This window comes from Diospyros lotus, chromosome 10 (assembly GCF_014633365.1).
Source record: "Diospyros lotus cultivar Yz01 chromosome 10, ASM1463336v1, whole genome shotgun sequence".
NCBI classification, from domain to species: Eukaryota; Viridiplantae; Streptophyta; class Magnoliopsida; order Ericales; family Ebenaceae; genus Diospyros; species Diospyros lotus.
This window is the reverse complement of record NC_068347.1, coordinates 23,753,984-23,772,134: the sequence shown is the minus strand read 5'-3', so window position 1 is coordinate 23,772,134 and position 18,151 is coordinate 23,753,984. Positions and strand designations below refer to the sequence as shown.

Genomic DNA, 18,151 nt, shown 5'->3' with positions numbered 1-18,151 from the left:
TTTTAAAATTATGTTAGGGTTTGGGCTGAGAAAATTGGGCAATCTAGGTTGAAGAAATTGGGTGACAGGCTTATGGTGAAGGCAACAAGTGGATGCGACAATGATGGTTGCCAATGAGTTGCAGCAACGTCCAGCAAGGTTGGCAAAGGCTTTAGGCAAAAGGAGCACTATTAATAATCTTTACTAATTGTTGGTGTATGAAATTCCAAGGAGAAAGGGAAAGCAGCTGTCCACGACCACATCTAGTATGTTAAGGATTTTTTAGAAGTTTCCAAATTCTATTTTTGGATAGTTTCCTAATTTCAAATTTGGATACTTTCCTAATGTGTCATATTGTAATCTTTCTTAAGTTGTAAATATTCAACCCTATAACTAAGGTTGTATGTTAATGAAATACACAAGCGTTTCTGTTCAATCTTATATGGTATTAGAGCTTTGCTTCTAAGATTGTTCCAGCCTTCATTTCCCTCTAGCACTATGTTCTTCTTCTAGCCTTCATTGCCATTCCCCGGCCATTGGTGCCCTTAACTACTTCTTGTTGTTCTTCCTTTATTGCACTATTCTACTCCATCTACCTTTCCAAACATGTCTGAAATTTTCGAAATTGCTCCATCTACGGCCTCAGGAGAGACTAATCCTTTTGATACTCCACTAGCAGGTCTGCCTACTGGCGATATACTTGGGATACACCAATCTTACCAATTAGATGGACGGAATTACCTACAATGGGCTTAGTTGGTGAAGATCTTCCTAAAGGGAAGAGGAAAGCTAAGTCACTTAATGACTCCAAGCCCCAAGGCATCAGATCCCGTATTCCCAGCATGGGATATAGAAGACTCCGTGATCATGTCATGGTTATAAAATGCTATGCAGCTGGAGGTTAGTAAAAACTATATGTATATGTCCACTGCTAAAGATATATGGGAGACAGTTAGGCGTACTTACTCTAAAGTCCGGGATGCTTCAATTATTTTTGAAATTAAGATGAAATTAATTAGCACTAAGCAAGGGGCCTTAACAATAACTGAATATTACAACAAGATGAATGGGTATTGGCTGGAACTTGACCACTACCAAGACATTAAAATGGATTGTAGGGCTTGATGTGGTAGAGGCTGTCAGGAGCTTCTTCTCCTCAGGCCGTCTTTTAGGTCAGATGAATGCGACTATCAATAGTCTGGTTCCTAAGGTCCATCACCCCGAGTCGCCGTCCCAGTTTAGGCCAATTTCTTATTGTAACATCTTATATAAAGTCATCTCCAAGATTTTGGCCAATAGAATCAAACCCGTGCTTTCTGGTCTTATATAAAGTCATCTCCAAGTGCAAGTGGCTGGGATCCTTCACATTCAGAAAAAATGTTAAAAAATATTCAGATGGCAGGATCTCAAATTTTCCCATGAATGTACTTTTTTCTAAATCTGGGGTCCTTCTGCATAATATTAAAAAAATATTTCAATATACTACATTTCCCAATAATTTCAATATCCTAAAGATATTAAAGAGTTTAGGATCAAAACAGATTGTCAGAGTAAACTAGAGAGTTGGGCATCAATTTTCTTCCAGATAGTTTGATGAATAGTGGGAAGATCATCAGCTTTATTGTTTAAGTGATCTTCAAGCACAACTCAACAGATGCCAATCAGGACAAATAATTTCTTAGCACCAATCAATTTCTCAGTGGTGATAAATTGTTAGAATATCTTCACAATTTTAGTAGAATATTTTATAGATTTCTATATACTTTGTAATCTTTCCATAGTTGTTCATTACATTTTTAGATTAGTCTTTATTACTTTTTTAGGTTAGTCAAAGACCCTGTATATACCCATTAAATACCTTCTACATTACTATAACAAGCATACAATATTCTCTTGCTTTTAACATGGTATCAGAGCCTTGTTGATCTCATGAGTATAGTGTTTTCTCAAACATGAGAGATTGACTATGTTACCAATCATTATTGATCCTCTTTTCTTACAACATATTTTCTTCGTTCTTTTCCTTCACCATTATTTTCTGTTTGTAATTTTCATTCTTCAGCTGCATATCTCTTAGCCACGACACTATGTCTTCATCATCATCTTCTTCCACTCAAGGGCGATTGGTACAACTATCCATTCGCTGGTTCCCTTGCCTGAGGTTGCCGGTTGCACATCATCTCCATTGCTGACCACTATGCAGCCTCTACTTGCCGCCACTAGGCCTCCTTGCCCTCTGCTTCTGCTGCTGTCCCCGATTGGTTGCCGCTGGTAACCCAGCATCGTCTCCTCCCTGCAGCTTTATCTTTTCAGATCAAGGTCGTCGTGCTCTGCTGCTCCATTCACTTGCCAGGGATTGTCACCACCATCTGTTGCTCCATCACAGCTGCTGCCGTCATGTGACAATAGTAAGAAGCCTCTATTGACCCTGTTCTCTGTGGTTTGCTTTCTGATTTCCATTTGTTCCCTGATGTTAAGGAAAGAAGCAGTCAACCCACTTGTCTGGCTAGGTCACTCCACTGCTAGATCTCACACAATTCGGATTTTGTTGGATCTTAGTTTCACTGCCATAGCTGTTGCTGTCGGATATCATCACATCAGCCCTGTGGTCCTCATCATTGATCAGAGATCAACAGCTACATCTGGTGGTTCTGCTCTGTCACCTTGGCGGCATCATCTTCGATCTTGTTTCCACTGCTGCTATTGCAGACACTAGATTTCACCCCTGATTCCGTAGCCCGAGATGAGAGAACTCATTATTCCTGTTCCTGTTCGTTACATATTATAGCAGTTTACTTGTTTGCATTATTGCCCGCTGGCACACCTCCACAAGAAGCCTCATGGCTCCGTTTCCAAGTCCCTTAGTAATATATGTTACTATTACGCTAACAGTTGATATATATTATTTTGGATCACTAATTGAACAAGTTTTTCAACAAATAAACGTGTTTATTGTAAAATGGGGTTAGTCAATCTGACTATATGCTTCTAAGTATGATGTATGTATATACACACAAGGCCAAAGAATACAAGAATATTTGCATAAATACCCTTATACTATACCGTTGTCAGTAAGAACAGAAAAGAAAAAAACTTCGGCTTTTTATATATTGAAATATTACAGCCTATATATACATATTATATCTGAGATAGGGAACTATCTTAAAGAATAATAGGCTAGAAATCAGGCCTAATAATTAGGCATTATAAAGGATAATGTGCACCATAATGACTCCTAAAATTATTTTATCAAACACTCATCAACATATACAGGTATACTAACAATCCCCTTCAAGCTGGAGCACCCAGCTTGTTGCAAATATAGCTCACTCTAGAACCTCTAAACAATTTGGTAAACATGTCAGCTAACTGATCATTTGAGTCAACAAAGTCAGTAGTTATATATCCTGAAAGTAACTTCTCCCTACAAAATGCCAATCAATTTGTATGAGTTTGGTTTTCTCATGAAAGATTGAATTAGAAGCAGCGTGTAAAGCTGCCTAGCTATCATAAAAAGGTTTCATAGGACCTGCTTCACCAAATTTCAACTCCTGAAGGAGGTGCTTTAGCCATATAAGGGTCACAAGTTCCAAAAGCCATAGCTTGATATTCAGCTTCTGCACCTTGCAACTACACTTTTCTTCTTACTTTTTCAAGAGATCAGATTCACAACAATAATGTAACGCCCCACTTTTCCAAATACATGATGATATCAAATATAAGTTAACATCACCTATGGGCGTTATGGAAACCCTTACCAACGGAAGCATTGAATCGAACCTGCAAGCTTAATCAAAGCTAAATAAAGGGGTTTCCACTATATTTCCTTTATATGTACAAGAAATGCATATACAACTCGCAATAAATACAAAAGATGGAACTCACTACTTGAAATTACAACTGCAACACACGCCCAAACTAGTGAATAAACCCTTATCATGGAAGTCTTACATAACCCTTGTTTATACAATTGCGATACAAAATTCTCATTTAAATCCAAAGGCTACACAAGATCCATAGCACATGATCAACATGGAGTTAAACTAAACATTGGCCTCCTCATAGCCTTTTCTCCTGCTTGTCTCCAGGGTACCTGGCATGCTAATATACCTGGGACATTGAATGTCCCAGGGGCATCAACCCAAGTTAGATATTGGCATCTAAGTGAGATGGTTTCAAGAAAGAAGTAGATCATGTATGAAATGCAAGTATGCAAAGTGAAACCCCCTTTGTGGAAGCCATGCCAGGGTGTTGCAATCACCCCCGCGCACGCCATGCTCACCTCAAACACGCATATGTGACTCCACGAGTCACTCATGGCGGCCACTAGCTTGCCACAAACAACCACATGCCATGAAATGATGAAACAAGTAAAGTAACATGCTAATCAAAGAGAGCAAGTGAGTATGTCCACATTCAACACAAATGGTTCAAGTAATGATCAATATGAAGTACAAATAATGCAAGAAACCACTCACCTCGATCGTTTCCCCTCGGTAGCACTGTTTATAGCCCGATTTCGAGCACCAGGGGTTGTTCTGCAGAAATCACGTATTTCGGTGAACTAAACCTTAAATATTTCTACTCAGGGTTGTAGGTAATTAAAATAGAAGAACAACGGTGAAAATTCCAGGCCAATCGGAGGCTGGATGCGCCCTCACATGCCCCCGGAAGGTGGCCACGCGCATCCTTCTCTATTTTGCAACCCAAAATTAAAACGGTCATATCTTGCTCATTTTAACTCCAATTTGCTCTCTGTTTGAACCTACGGACTCCTCTTTTCATGCTCTACGATCCTACAGAAAGAAAAGTGGCTTACCTTTTAGGTTTCTTCCCCGTTTTTGGTGATTTCCAATCTGATCTCTTTACTTTGGCTTCTTTTGTTTTCTTCCTTTGGATTCTTCTCTCCCTTGCTTTTCTCTTCTATTTCTCCTCTACGTGGTCCACTTCTCCAACCCTTTTATAGCCCTTTTTCCTCCAAGCTTATGGGTGCACTTACCTCTTTTGATTGGCTATTTTCTTCCTAGCCATAATTACTATCTTTGAAAAACTTACCCTTTGATCTTATCTTCTCTTGGAAGCCTTTACTCTTCCAATCTAATTCTTCCATTTGCCCATTACGTGACTACCTATTCAACCCATCTTATCTTCACCTTTTAGAAAGCCAATAGGATGCTTCCAAATCTACTTACTTTTGAATTAAGGGATAAGAGTAATCATGGTTATCCTATCTTTAAGACTTTTGTGTAAAATCATCCAATACTATTTTACCATCTGAAGGCTTCTCAAACAAGCCTTACCATCCTCTTTCCTTGCAAGCAACTCCTAGCCAATCCTAATTCTCCAAGTGTAGACTTTAGGGTAAAAATCAATCATTACTTCCTTTGAATATTTTTATCTTCCTATTCAAGCTTCTCCTTTCTTCCAATCTTAAACTTCCAAATACTCATTCACATGGCTTTAGGATAAGTTCTATCATTCTCTTCTTTTGCAAGCCAATATAAACTTTCCAAGTTTCAAGATCACACTTAGCCTTTAAGTTATCTACTTTTCTCCCCTAGTAATGATGGCTTATCTTTGAAATTCTTTCCACTTGATTCTTCCTTCCTTTAGAAGCCTTTCATTCTTCCAATCTCATGCCTCCAATTGCTCCTAACGTGGCCTCCAAGACAACCCTTCTTATCCATTTGCTTTGGTGAGCCAATATAATTCTTCCAAGTTTTCTTCACTTTGACTTTAAGGGTGAAAGTAAGTATTATCATCATAAGCTTTAGGACTTTTAAGTTAACCCTCCAATCCAATTTGTCCAACTCAAAGCTTCTTAAATAAGCATTTATCATTGCAATATTCTTATTGTTGGAGAAGTTATCCTTTCTTACCAATTATGATATTTGCTTTTGGGTCCTAAACCATTTTCCATTTACACTTAAATTCAAAACTTCCATTTAAAGCACTTTATTGCATCATCCAACTTTTACATAAAATTTTGGGGTATTACAAATAAGAACACAACATCCTGAAGTTGAATGCCTGTCTAAAAGAGAAGTTGCCCAATTTGCATCTGTATAACCAACAATTTGAGCAGGCCCCCTATTGGTATATAATAACCCTTTCCCTATTGCTCCCTTTTTATATTTGAGAATCCAAACCACAACATCCCAATGGCTGTCACATGGTGAATCCAAGAATTGATTGAAAACACCCTGCAAAGAAGATATCAGGTCGAGTGGTTGTGACATAGTTTTGTTTTCCAACAAGTTTCTGATATCCACTAGGATCAAGTAGTAACTCCCCCTATCCTTGTATAAGTTTGACATTTGGATCCCAACATGCTCGGTTCTTCAAGGATCTCCAAAGCATATTTCCTCTATGAAAGGTACACACCATCTTTTGAATTATCTACCTCTATTGCTAGAAAGCAGCTTAATTTTCCCAAATCCTTGGTTTGAAAGTGACAAAAAAAATGATGTTTCAATTGAAGAATGCCTTCCTGACCATCCCCAATAAAGGCATCGGGTTGGTAGATTAGAGGGGACAAGTTGTTGGGTTAAATGGGTCAGGTAACTAGGTCTGCAAATTGGGTCGGGTTGTTGGGAATTTGAGTTTTCAAATTTATTGAGAAATTGGGTAATCTGGGTTGAAGAAAATGGGTGAGGGAGGCTTATGGTGAAGGCAATAGGGAGATGCCATGATGATGGTTGCTAATAAGTTGCCGCAATGTTCAACAAGGTTGGTGAAGGCCTTTGGCGAAAGGAGTAGTGTTAGTGTGGCTGAAGACCTAAGTTAAGGGTATGGGAAGTCCAACGACAACGTCTCCTAAGTTCATCAGAGTCAATGAAGGCTTCTGACAAGAGAAACGCGTGTGATGACAGTTGCGAATAGGTTGAAGGGGTTTCGATGTTGTTGGTCAAGGATTCTAATAATTTCGTTGGTCTCGGATGTCTTTAATGAGGGTAACAAATTGAACTGGGTCGGTAACTCCTAGTTTGACATTTTTGAGGAAGTCAAGTGGACTTTCCAATGTCTGCAAGTAAACCTTCATCTGGTTCTGAAGTTGTTGGAAGGGTTTTTCAACAGTTTTCATGAAACTTGAAGATAGAGAACTCCCCCATGATGGTTTCCAAACAATCTTCTGTTAAATGTCGTTATGTTGAATGGTGAACACTGTGGGCTTCGACGGCTGGAACTGATGATTGATGATGATTATTGGAGCAATGATAAAACAACACATTTAGGGAGTGAGGGTAGTTTATTTTCTATTTTTTTTCAGAAATTTTTAGAAAAGCCCTGAACATATTCAAGACTTCCAGCAATAAAATCAATTGATGCAGAATGGGTGATGGAGGTGGAATGAGATGGTAGAGCCCCCATGACTCATTTCCTATACCAATTGTTTGGACCGTAGTCTAGTGTTGCACTAGAACAAAAAATCAACAACAATAAAAGTGAGGAAACAATGTAGAGTGTGGTTAAGCTGACTAATGGAAATCAAACGAAGGGAACCCAGGGATACACAAAACAAAGGGTAAGTGTAACAACGGAAGAGGTTGGGCATGCATGTGCAAGACCTTTGGCAGGTGATTGGCGACAATCTACCATAATAATGGTAGCAAAAGATTAGGAACATCTAATATTAGTAAAAGAGAGGTATTAGTAGAGATATGATTAGAAACACCTGAATCTAAAATCCAAGGACCAAGAGAGGCACACTAAGAAACAAAAGCAATGGAATTACCAATGTGAGCAACAGGTACGACAGGCAATGAAGACAAAGACTGGATGGTTGAAAATGAAAGAACTCCAGATAATCAGCATCAACTAGTGAAATGGTCCAAAATGATTACCTGCCTGATAAGTTCGCAATAGAATCAGATCTAGTTTGAGCAACATTAGTGGTGTGAGGGGGTTTCCCAAGAAAAGAGTATCAATCATCTCGTGTGTCACCTATTACAATAAGTGCAGTGTGCTTCACGCCCGCCACTACAATTACCTCCCCGACCTCCTTAACCACCAGTTTGAGAGGCTAAGACAGAATGGTCAATGAGAACAGACTAAAAAGGGATAGTAAAAAGAGGACCCTTGCAACAACTGAGAGAAGACATCATCCATAGAAGAAGTCTCACTAGCCAAAATTTGTCAATGAATGATGGGCTCATGATCTAGCCAAAGGAATGATAGTTTAAGGACCATAAAAAATTTGTCCAACTAAGTTCGCTCTTTAGCAGTTCCCTAAATTCCTCCATAAGAGCCTGAATCTATCCAAGAAAGGCCTGCATATCCATATCAAGTTGCTTCAAATTGACAATATTACCAAACACATTATAAATCGAGAGGTGTCATTAGTATAAAGCTTACGTACCCAAGCCCAGAAAGTATAACAAGTCTTGCATAGTTAAAAGATATTAATGAGTTTAAGATCAACAGATTGCCAGAGCATACCACAAGGTTAGGCATAACTTTCGTCAATATAGCCTGACTAACAGTGGAAAGATCATCTGCTTGCTTGATAAAATGCTCTTCTTAGCTTGTCTCAAAAACCAAAGCTCAATAGAGGCCAACCAGGACAAAAAAACATTTCCACCAATCAATTTCTTAGTGGTGATAATTAAGAGTTCCTAAGAAAGCAGGAGCAAACGTGCTAGAACCACTAGGGACAAAAGGTGGTGTGACCAAAGAGAAACACAGTCAGAGACTGATGATGACAACGACAACAACCTATTGCCTGAAATTACGATTAAGGCTCCTAATTTATTTTATTTTGGGGAGTTAGGGTTTTTGATTAAAAAATAAGGTTAGGCTCTGAAACCATGAAAAATTTGTTACTAGTGCACAAGGAGACTCTAATTTATTTGTTTTGAGGAATTAGGGGTTTTGATTAAAAAATAGGGTTAGATCCTGATACCATGTAAAAAAAGAGTTACTAGTGCACGACTCCTCATTTTATGAAGGCTGTATGTGGAAAAGGAGGTTTCCACAACTCGATCCCTTGACCTTCATGTTATAAAGGATCAACCTCACCATTTCTACCAACACCAGTGGACCAAGGATACTCATGCTGTTAATTTAAGCTGAGAATCTTAAGTCAACACAGCATCAATGGTTCAACAAAACACACCATACAAACACCATTTTCCCTCTTGGAAACTACATCAAGCTCCAACAAAGAAAGTAGGAAAGCTAAAAAAAGAAATAACAATTACCCACAATTAAACTAGATGAGTGTCATGATCTTCATTCCACCAGTCCGGGACTATTAATCCAAATAATTACTAAGAAAATACCTCAATAACACAACATAATTAAGACATAATACTAAAGCCCAAAGGGCGACAAAAGGGAGTTTCAATACCACTTGCATGTCACTTTAAGATTAGTTCATTTGCATATGGTAGAATTCTCTTCCAGCCTGCAGTGCAACCCGACGTCCCTCGACTTTGTCAAGCAATTGCTGTAACCACCTTGTTGTTGTGGCATCTCCCTGAAAGTATAATATCACTGAAGTTATCATCCACCAAATCAAGGAAGAAAAATTTATCTCATCTTCAAAGCACACTTGGAAGTAAAGGGAGCTCCACATGCTTTAGAATGCATTATTTATAATATGGGATCTGCAGTTGGGAAGAAAATTACCAGTTTGATTGATTATGCTACCAAAAAATTTGTATACCCCCGGACATGCCCATGAGCCCACACACACAGCATATATATGCCATTTATTTTCTGAATAGACAGATTGATCAACAAAATTGCAGCTACACAAGAACAATAGTAACACATTGAAAAGTCAACATATAACGAAGATTAGACTGGCAATTGAACTAGAAGATTGGTTGTCCATAAAATTCATATCTATAATGAACTTGGTTATGAAGGACAGTGCATTCCCCTCTAAACTAATACAGTATGTTACAAAAGGCTAACACCCATTGCAACCCATATTATTGTTATTGTGATGCGAGAGCATGTATGAAAGACTGCCACATGGGGCAAACTCTACACAAAGGAACCCGAGAGACTACTCGTAGAGAGGTGACCAATGAGCCATATTAAGTTTTGAGAAGTTACTCGAGTCCTCAAAAACCAGAAGATGGAATCTAAATATTTTAAATGAGTACTTACCTGAAGGGAAGCACTGAAGGTGCCATCCCTCAGCACCTCCGGCAGGCGGCTAGTCAGTGCATCACAAGCCCTGCATCATGAGGACCAAATTTTGATCTAGTACATGGCAGTGGAGAACCACAGAAAACATAAACGAAGTGCATACATACTATAATCTTATGATTGCTTTCACAACAAACTAAACAATTGACCAACCTCCGATTGTCAGATAGCCGAAGATAACAGCGAATAATATGTTTTAGCAGGCGTGACGAGGGTTGTTCAGCAAGTGCAGCCACCATATTTCCCAAGACTTGAGCTACAGAAAAAAACCGCTCCGCTGTCATACATATATAATCCAAGCCCACATCCTCCAACAAAATTTTTTGAAGAATAAATGTAGCAACCTGTCAGTATAAATATTTAATCAGACTTCAATTGACCTAAAGGCCAAGTCTATGGAATTGTAAAAACATTTTTGCATCTGATTAATTTGAAAATGAAAAATTTAAATATGAAAGATCAGAATCTTGGTAAATTGTAGTAATTTTATTTAATATTTGAGTGTTCTATAAGTTAAAAAAGGAAGCAATTAGAGAAATGTGATTTTCCCAAAGGAACCATTTACATCTACCCATGCTACATCACAGTCACGAGCCTATTCTCTGGCTCAGCAATCACATATATTTTCTTCCAAGAATCATACAAGTGGCCCATAATGACATGCAATATGGAACAGAGATCATTTCAGCATAACCAAATATAATCACTTTTTCAAAGATCTAAAAATGGTAACATCAGACCATTGCCTATCAGCCACCATCAACTGAATGATGTTTTAACAATACTTGTAAAAGGGTTGGGAAATTTAAAATGATTCACAAGGGGAACAAACTGTTTTTGATGGTTCGTTGCCCATCTGCATACTCTTTAGGCACAGAGGAATTATTTCTGTAGAGAGAAGGAAACTGATGACCTCTGTATCATCAACCTGAAGTAAAAAAGAAAAAGAAACAGGTTAGATTTTGGAGAAAATTTACAAATCACAAAAATGAAAGTAAACTTGGATTTTGCAGAGTTCTCATAAAAGAAAAATTATTCTGCTTTCAGAGTTGTAGCAAGCAGCAAACAATAGTGAAAATTCATTTAGTTTGTTCACATCAGAGAAATCATTTCCAACAACGCCACCACTAATGTGCACAAACAGCATTTCTTGAGATCTTCACAGCCAACGTTTTTATGGGTAAAAGTTTTGATGGTTTTAAGGGGGCATTGTATGAGAACCTCTCTAGAACAACACTAAATAGGTCATGTTGCCTCTCATGTGAGAGGGAGATTACTGCAAGCCAAGGCGACAACAAGAAAAATATCCCAAATAAGAAGAACTAATAACTAGCTGCTAACTACCCCATATTATCAAAATTTTAAAAGAACAGAGAAGTGGAGGACAGAAGCACTTAAGGAACAAATATCATAAATAATTCAACATCACAACTAGTAAGATAGGCGGAGAGAGATAGAAGAGAGTTCAACATCACACATTAAAAGAATAATAAAAAAACTCTGTTATAGTAAAAAAAAACTTCAAGAGTACCCTTGAAGTCTTAGGAACCAGATCTAAAATGTTGGTTGTTAACTGTTTGTCCATAAATACAGCTGACTTTAACAAATAACGTCAACAATGAAGGGGCTGTTTGAGATGCTCAGTTTTTCTGTGTTCGTTTTCAAGATGGTTTCATTCCATTTGTGTTGTGTGCGTTTGGTTGGGCTATAAAACACGGAAATCAAACCTGTCATTTGATTTTTCTGTCAGTTGTGAAAGAGGTGGAAAGAAAAACTGGGAACGATGTTTGATTTTTCTAATCTGTGTTCCTTTTTGTTGAAAAAGCATGATCGAATCAAATTTTTTATTTTGCTAATATGTTCTTACCTACAAAAATGTAGCCAAATTAAGAAAATCCAAGAAAATAATAATAATATATTGGGAAAAAATTCAGAGAAAATGATAGGACCTTACTCAATTGATTGAATTTTAGCTCTTAGTAGGAACTACCAATTATAGTAGCTTACAGCAATGGATAATAGGAATAGCAAGAAAAGAAAACAAAAGAAATCAGGCCTATTCGAGAGGGCCCCACTCTCCAACGGTTTCTTCAAAAAATTTCCAGATGTCCTCTCCTCCTCCACCCTCCCCTTTTATACCTCTCTCCTATTCTGTTTCAGCCACGTGAATGAATATTCTCTTCTAACCAACTTCTGACTCTTTTGCCCCTGACTCAATTCCCTTGGTTGCCCCTATTGTTCCTCTCCTTTTACACCTTTGATAGGTGAGACTAATGGGAATCCTAACAATACTCCCACCCACAAGTTTCACCTTGTCCTCAAGGTGAAATTCTGGAAATTGATGCAAGATTTGTTGATAGGGTTCCCAAGTGGCCTCTAGGGGTGGCAACCCCTTCCATTGTATCAGGGCCTCAAGGCTCCGTAGATTCTTTCCCCGGCCCGGCCTTACACCCAACAAAAATTCTAGATGTACCTTCAATTCCCACTTAGCTGTTAACTGGTTGGGAAATTTGGTTGTTTCCCACACCGCTCTCTTCGCTTTGCAAAGCTGGGAGACATGCAATACCTGATGGATCGCACAAAAAGGTGGTAGGGACAGCTTGTAGGCCACCTTCCCGATCCTTTTCTCTACTGCGAAGGGCTCGTAGAACTTAGGTGACAACTTCTCATTCATCCGAGTAGCTAAAGTCTTCTGCCTATAGGGCCGAATTTTAACATAAACCAAGTCACCCACCTCGAATTCCACATCCCTCCTCCTTTTATCTACTGTCTCATTCATCCTCGCTTGTGCCCGTAACAGTTGGGACGACAACTCTTTCAAAACAGAATCCTGCTCCAACAACTGCTGTTCAATTATCAAAACAGCCATGGTGCCCCTTCTCGAACCTCAACAATAGGGGAGGTTCACGTCCATAAACTATCTGGAATGGAGTCAATTTAGAGGAGACATGAAAAGAAGTGTTATACCAATATTCAGCCCATGGCAGCCAGCTGCACCATACCTTAGGCTTGGAGGAGGAAAAACAACGAAGGTATGTCTCCGAGGTGCGATTTAAGACCTCCGTTTGGCCGTCGGACTGTGGGTGGTAGGATGTGCTTCTTCTCAAGTGAGTGCCTTGTAGCCTGAATAACTCTTCCCAAAAATGGCTAACAAAAATTTTATCTCTATCGGAAACTATAAAACTTGGAACTCCATGCAACCGGACTATCTCCTTCACAAAAATCCCCGCAATGCTAGCTGCTGTAAAAGGGTGTTTCAAGGCAATAAAATGTCCATATTTACTTAGTCGATCCACAACCACCAAGATAGTATCCATCCCAGCTGACTTAGGTAACCTCTCGACGAAGTCCATGGACACATCTTCCCAAACTCAACTAGGAACTGAAAGTGGCTGCAGCAATCCATTGGGTGATAGAGCCTTATATTTATTCTGCTGGCACACATGACATTACTGAACATATTGTTGAATATCTTGCTTCATTCCAACCTAATACACACCGGCGATTATCCTCTTATAAGTCTTGAGGAAGTTGGAATGACCCCCAACCAGTCCATCATGCCCTTCCTTCAACATTAACAGAATTAATCTCGACCCTTTAGGAAGATACAGCCTGCTCTTGAATAGCAAATGGCCATCCACCAACGCATAGTTGGGTCTGCTAGAAGGATTCACCTGTACCTCTCCAACTGGCCATTCGCCTGCTCTTTGAGTTGGTCTAGTTGCACTATTTGGGGAATGGAAAGAGCCATCAAGGTGGCGGAAGAAGGGAGGCGTGAAAGAGCATCGACTGCTCGGTTCTCCAATCCGAGACAATATTGAATCTCAAAATCGTACCCCATCAACTTCATGACCCATTTTTGACACTCCGAGCTAACAATCCGCTACTCCATAAGAAATTTCAGGCTGCGCTGATCTGTTCTAATAACAAACTTACGCCCAAGTAGGTAATGTCGCCATTTCCTCATTGCAAATACTATTGCCATCAATTCCCGCTCATACACAAATCTAACTCGACCAGTGGGGCTTAGGGAATGGCTGAAAAAGGCAATTGGTCGCTGCTGCTGCATCAACACTGCCCCTAATCCCTGCCCTGATACATCAATCTCAACAATGAATTCCCTTGAAAAATCCAGCAAAGCCAACACGAGCAGATTGGTCATTGTCCGTTTGAGGGATTGAAAAGCCTGCTCCGCCACTTCATCCCAAAAGAAATTACCTTTCATCCCAAAAGAAATTACTCTTCCAGAGGCGATCTGTCAATGACCGTGCCACCTTTCCGTAATCCTTCACAAATCTGCGATAATACCCCGTAAGACCCAAGAATCGTCGAAGTTCACGTAAGGATTTGGGGCTGGGCCATTCCATAACCGCCTTAACCTTAGAGCTATCCACAGCCACCCCGTCTTGAGAGATGACATGCCCCAAATACTCAATCCCCCGATACGCAAACTGACACTTCTTCACATTGGCGTACAACTGGTGGACTGTTAGGAGCCCCAACACACACCTCAAATGTTTCTTATGCTCAGCCATATCCTTACTGTAAATCAAAATGACGTCAAAGAACACTAAAACAAAGCTCCTCAAATGCTCCTTAAAGACCTCATTCATCAAAGATTGGAATGTAGCGGGGGCGTTTGTTAGCCCAAACGGCATAACCAAAAATTCATAATGCCCCTCATGTGTGCAGAAAGCAGTTTTAGGAACGTCATTAGGTGCTATTCGAATCTGATGATACCCCGATTTCAAATCCAACTTGGAAAAAATAGCAACCCCATTCAACTCATCCAATAGTTCTTCGATAACTAGAATTGAAAATCTATCGGGAACTATTACCTTGTTTAAAACTCTGTAGTCGACACAAAATCTCCAGCCACCATCCTGCTTCTTGACCAGCAACACTGGGCTGGAAAATGGACTCACACTCGGCCTGATAAGTCCAACTGCTAACATTTCTCGAACCAGCCTCTCAATCTCGTTTTTCTGAAGGTGGGGGTACCAATAGGGGTGCACATTCACAGGGGACACTCCTAGTTGCAATGTAATCACATGATCCCGCCTCCGATGCGGAGGAAGCCCACACGACTCCTCAAAAACCTGCCTGAACTTCGTTAGCGGCTCCTGCAAGCTGCCGGGGACTACCCAGCCAGCATCTTTTTCTTGGGTAGTTAAACTCCCCAACTCCAACAACACCCTTTCTCCATTCTCTGTAAATGCCCTCATCATTGACTTCAACATTACCAAAATTTTGCTGAGGCTAGGATCCTCATACAATGTGATGGTAGTCCCCCCTGCTCTAAACTTCATGACTAATGAGCCCCAATCCACTTGTGTTTCCCCGAGAATGGCCAACCACTTCATACCAAGGATTACCTTCGAGCTCCCCAGCTCCAATGGCATGAAATCTTCCACTACTTCCACATTTTGCAGCATTAAGGTTATCCCTTTACACACTCCAGCCCCCTAAATGGCCATGCCCGACCCCATGATCACGCCATAGCCTCTCATTTGCAACCTGACCAATCCCAGTTTCTGCACCAATTCCGACGCTATAAAGTTATGGGAAGCCCCGCTGTCAATGAGAACCATCACCTCCTAGCCTTCTATTTCTCCCCTGATCTTCATGGTTTGTGGAGGGGTTAAACCAACTATCGAGTTTATAGACAGCTCCACTACTTCCCCCGTTTTGACCATTTCGCCTTCCTCCCCTGAATTCTCCCTTGTTTCAGCTTCTCCTATATCTTCCCCTTCCTCTTCCCTTTCCCCCTCGTGACTTACCATCACCTGCAGCTCCTTGTTCTTACATTTGTGCCCAATCATATATTTCTAGTCACAACAGAAACACAACCCCTTAGCTCGTTTAGCTTGCAATTCAGTCTCACTTAGCCGTTTAAACGGGGAATTGTTCCACTTACCGACATTAGGAGGCCGGTGAGAGGAGCCAGGGATGGTGGTAGTCGATCGGGGTGATGCCACCGGGAGAGGCGAGACCAGCACTCGCTGGTGGTTGGCAGCTGAAGGTCTGTGACCTGGTTGCACCTGGACTAGAGTGGCCCCCTCGCACCACTAGATTCCTTTCCTTAATTCATTGGGCTAGGTCCATCATCTCCTCCAGCCTAATTGGTCTTAGTACCCTCATCTCCGCCCTTATGTCAGCCTTCAATCCATTTATAAAGTGGCCTTCCAGCAGCGTCTCTGGCATGTCCTTGAAAGGAGCAGCCAAAGTCTAGCAGAGGCGGCAATCCTTGACAGACCCTCACTGCCGGAGCGCCAAGAACCGTTCTTCCACCGTGCCTTCCTGCGTGGGCCGGAATCTATTCCTCATCATTGCCTTAAGCTCCTCCCAGCTTCTCACCCGTTGTCTTCGCTGCTCCCATTGGAACCAAGCAAGAGCTGCTCCTTCAAAGCAAAGAGCAGCAGAACCTAATTTCTTCGCATCCGATAGCTGGTTCACGGAGAAGTACCGCTCGGCCCGAAACACCCAACCATCTAGGTCGTCACCTTCAAACAACGGCATCTCCAAGCGCCGGACCCTTCCATCTAACCTCCCATACGAATCGAACTCACCGCTAGCTTCCCTATGCCGATTTCCCAGTTCTGGCATGGCCTCCCTAGTGAGGGTCGAACTCACCGGCATGTGCTCGCCCGACTATTTCCCCTTCCTCCCTTTCTCCTGATCCTCCCATCTCTCCATCAACAATCCAAATTGTTCCATCATCGTCGCCCTGTTTTTCTCGATGTTCTACACCCTCTGGAACTCTTTTTTCATTGATTCTAAACCCATCTGTAATCCCTCCATCTTCCTTTCAATCTGCTGTTGATAATTCTCCATTCTTCCCTCCAAATCCCCCACTCTCTCAAAGACGGTCACCCCCATGAATCGTTGCTCTTATACCAGATTGATAGGACCTTACTCAATTGATTGAATTTGCTGGAATTGTGCTGATCTAACCTTGATCCTAGAATATTCTAGGATCAGTGTTTTATGTAAATATCATGTAAATATAAAAAGATAATAATGGTAGGATGCAGTCAATTATTTCTTTCCTTCTTTGCTAATAATCCTCTCCTTAAAAGAGGATGTTGTACACATTTATTTTGTATAGAGATGGCAAAATGGGCCCGGCTCGACGGGCTGGCCCGTTGGGGCTCGGCCCGAGACCGGGCTAGGGCCAGCAGTTTGCTGGCCCATTTAAGGCCGGGCCGATTTGGCCCGGCCCGCTTGGCTCGGCGGGCCAAATGGTGGCGGGCCGGGCTGGCCCGCTTGGCCGGCCGGCCCGTTAATCGCCCACAAAACCCCCCACCCTCAGCCTCGCCCTCGCCCTCACCCTCGTCTCGCCCTCTGTCGCCCTCGCCCTCACCCTCTGCCTCACCCTCGTCTCGCCCTCTGTCATTCTCGCCCTCGCCCTCGCTCGCCCTCTGTCTCGCCCTCGCCCGCACCCGTGCCCCTCGCCCTCGCCCGCGCTCGCCCTCTGTCTCGCCCTCGCCCTCTGTCTCGCCCTCGCCCTCGGCCGCGCTCTCCCTCTGTCTCGCCCTCGCCCTCGCCATCGCCATCACCCGCGCCCGCGCCCCTGGCCCGCGCCTCTCACTCTTGCCCTCGCTCGCCGCCCTCGCCCCTCAGTTGCCCTCGCTCCCCCTCTATCGCCCGCACCCCTCGCCCTCTCTCGCTCACTACCTCGCTCACGCCGCCTGCCTCTATTGCCTAGCTAAAGCAAGGTAAGTTAAGTTTTTTTTGTTAATTATTTGCCTACCTAAAGTTTTGTGTTAATTATTTAAAATGAATTATTTTAATTATTTACAGTGAGGATTCTTCTATTAGAAATTTAGAATGGATGGTGATGATCAAATTTCGAGAGGAATCCCTAGTAATGTTAATGAGGAATTCATCTCACAATCACAATCAAAAAAGCCTAAGATTTTAACCTCTGATGTGTGGAACCATTTTGTGAAAATTGGTGTTGGTAGTGATGGCAAACCAAGGTGTAAATGCAAGGGGTGTGGTAAAGAAT

The 18,151-nt window shown here is 41.4% G+C and overlaps 2 protein-coding genes across 2 annotated transcripts in view; both read right to left on the bottom strand.

Moving 5' to 3' along the window:
- LOC127811394 (uncharacterized) overlaps positions 1-9,322 on the bottom strand; it is a 53,591-nt gene extending 44,269 nt beyond the window's left edge. Inside the window, exon 1 of the mRNA XM_052351205.1 lies at positions 8,419-9,322. Within this exon, the coding sequence (XP_052207165.1) occupies positions 8,419-8,433 (15 nt within the window). The 5' untranslated portion in view covers positions 8,434-9,322. The remainder of the gene's footprint in view (positions 1-8,418) is intronic.
- LOC127811392 (uncharacterized) overlaps positions 2,754-18,151 on the bottom strand; it is a 62,926-nt gene continuing 47,528 nt past the window's right edge. Inside the window, exons 6-10 of the mRNA XM_052351203.1 lie at positions 10,973-11,068; positions 10,294-10,484; positions 10,099-10,168; positions 9,329-9,457; positions 2,754-4,089 (exon numbers count right to left, since the gene is read on the bottom strand). Of these exons, the coding sequence (XP_052207163.1) occupies positions 9,350-9,457; positions 10,099-10,168; positions 10,294-10,484; positions 10,973-11,068 (465 nt within the window). The 3' untranslated portion in view covers positions 2,754-4,089; positions 9,329-9,349. The remainder of the gene's footprint in view (positions 4,090-9,328; positions 9,458-10,098; positions 10,169-10,293; positions 10,485-10,972; positions 11,069-18,151) is intronic.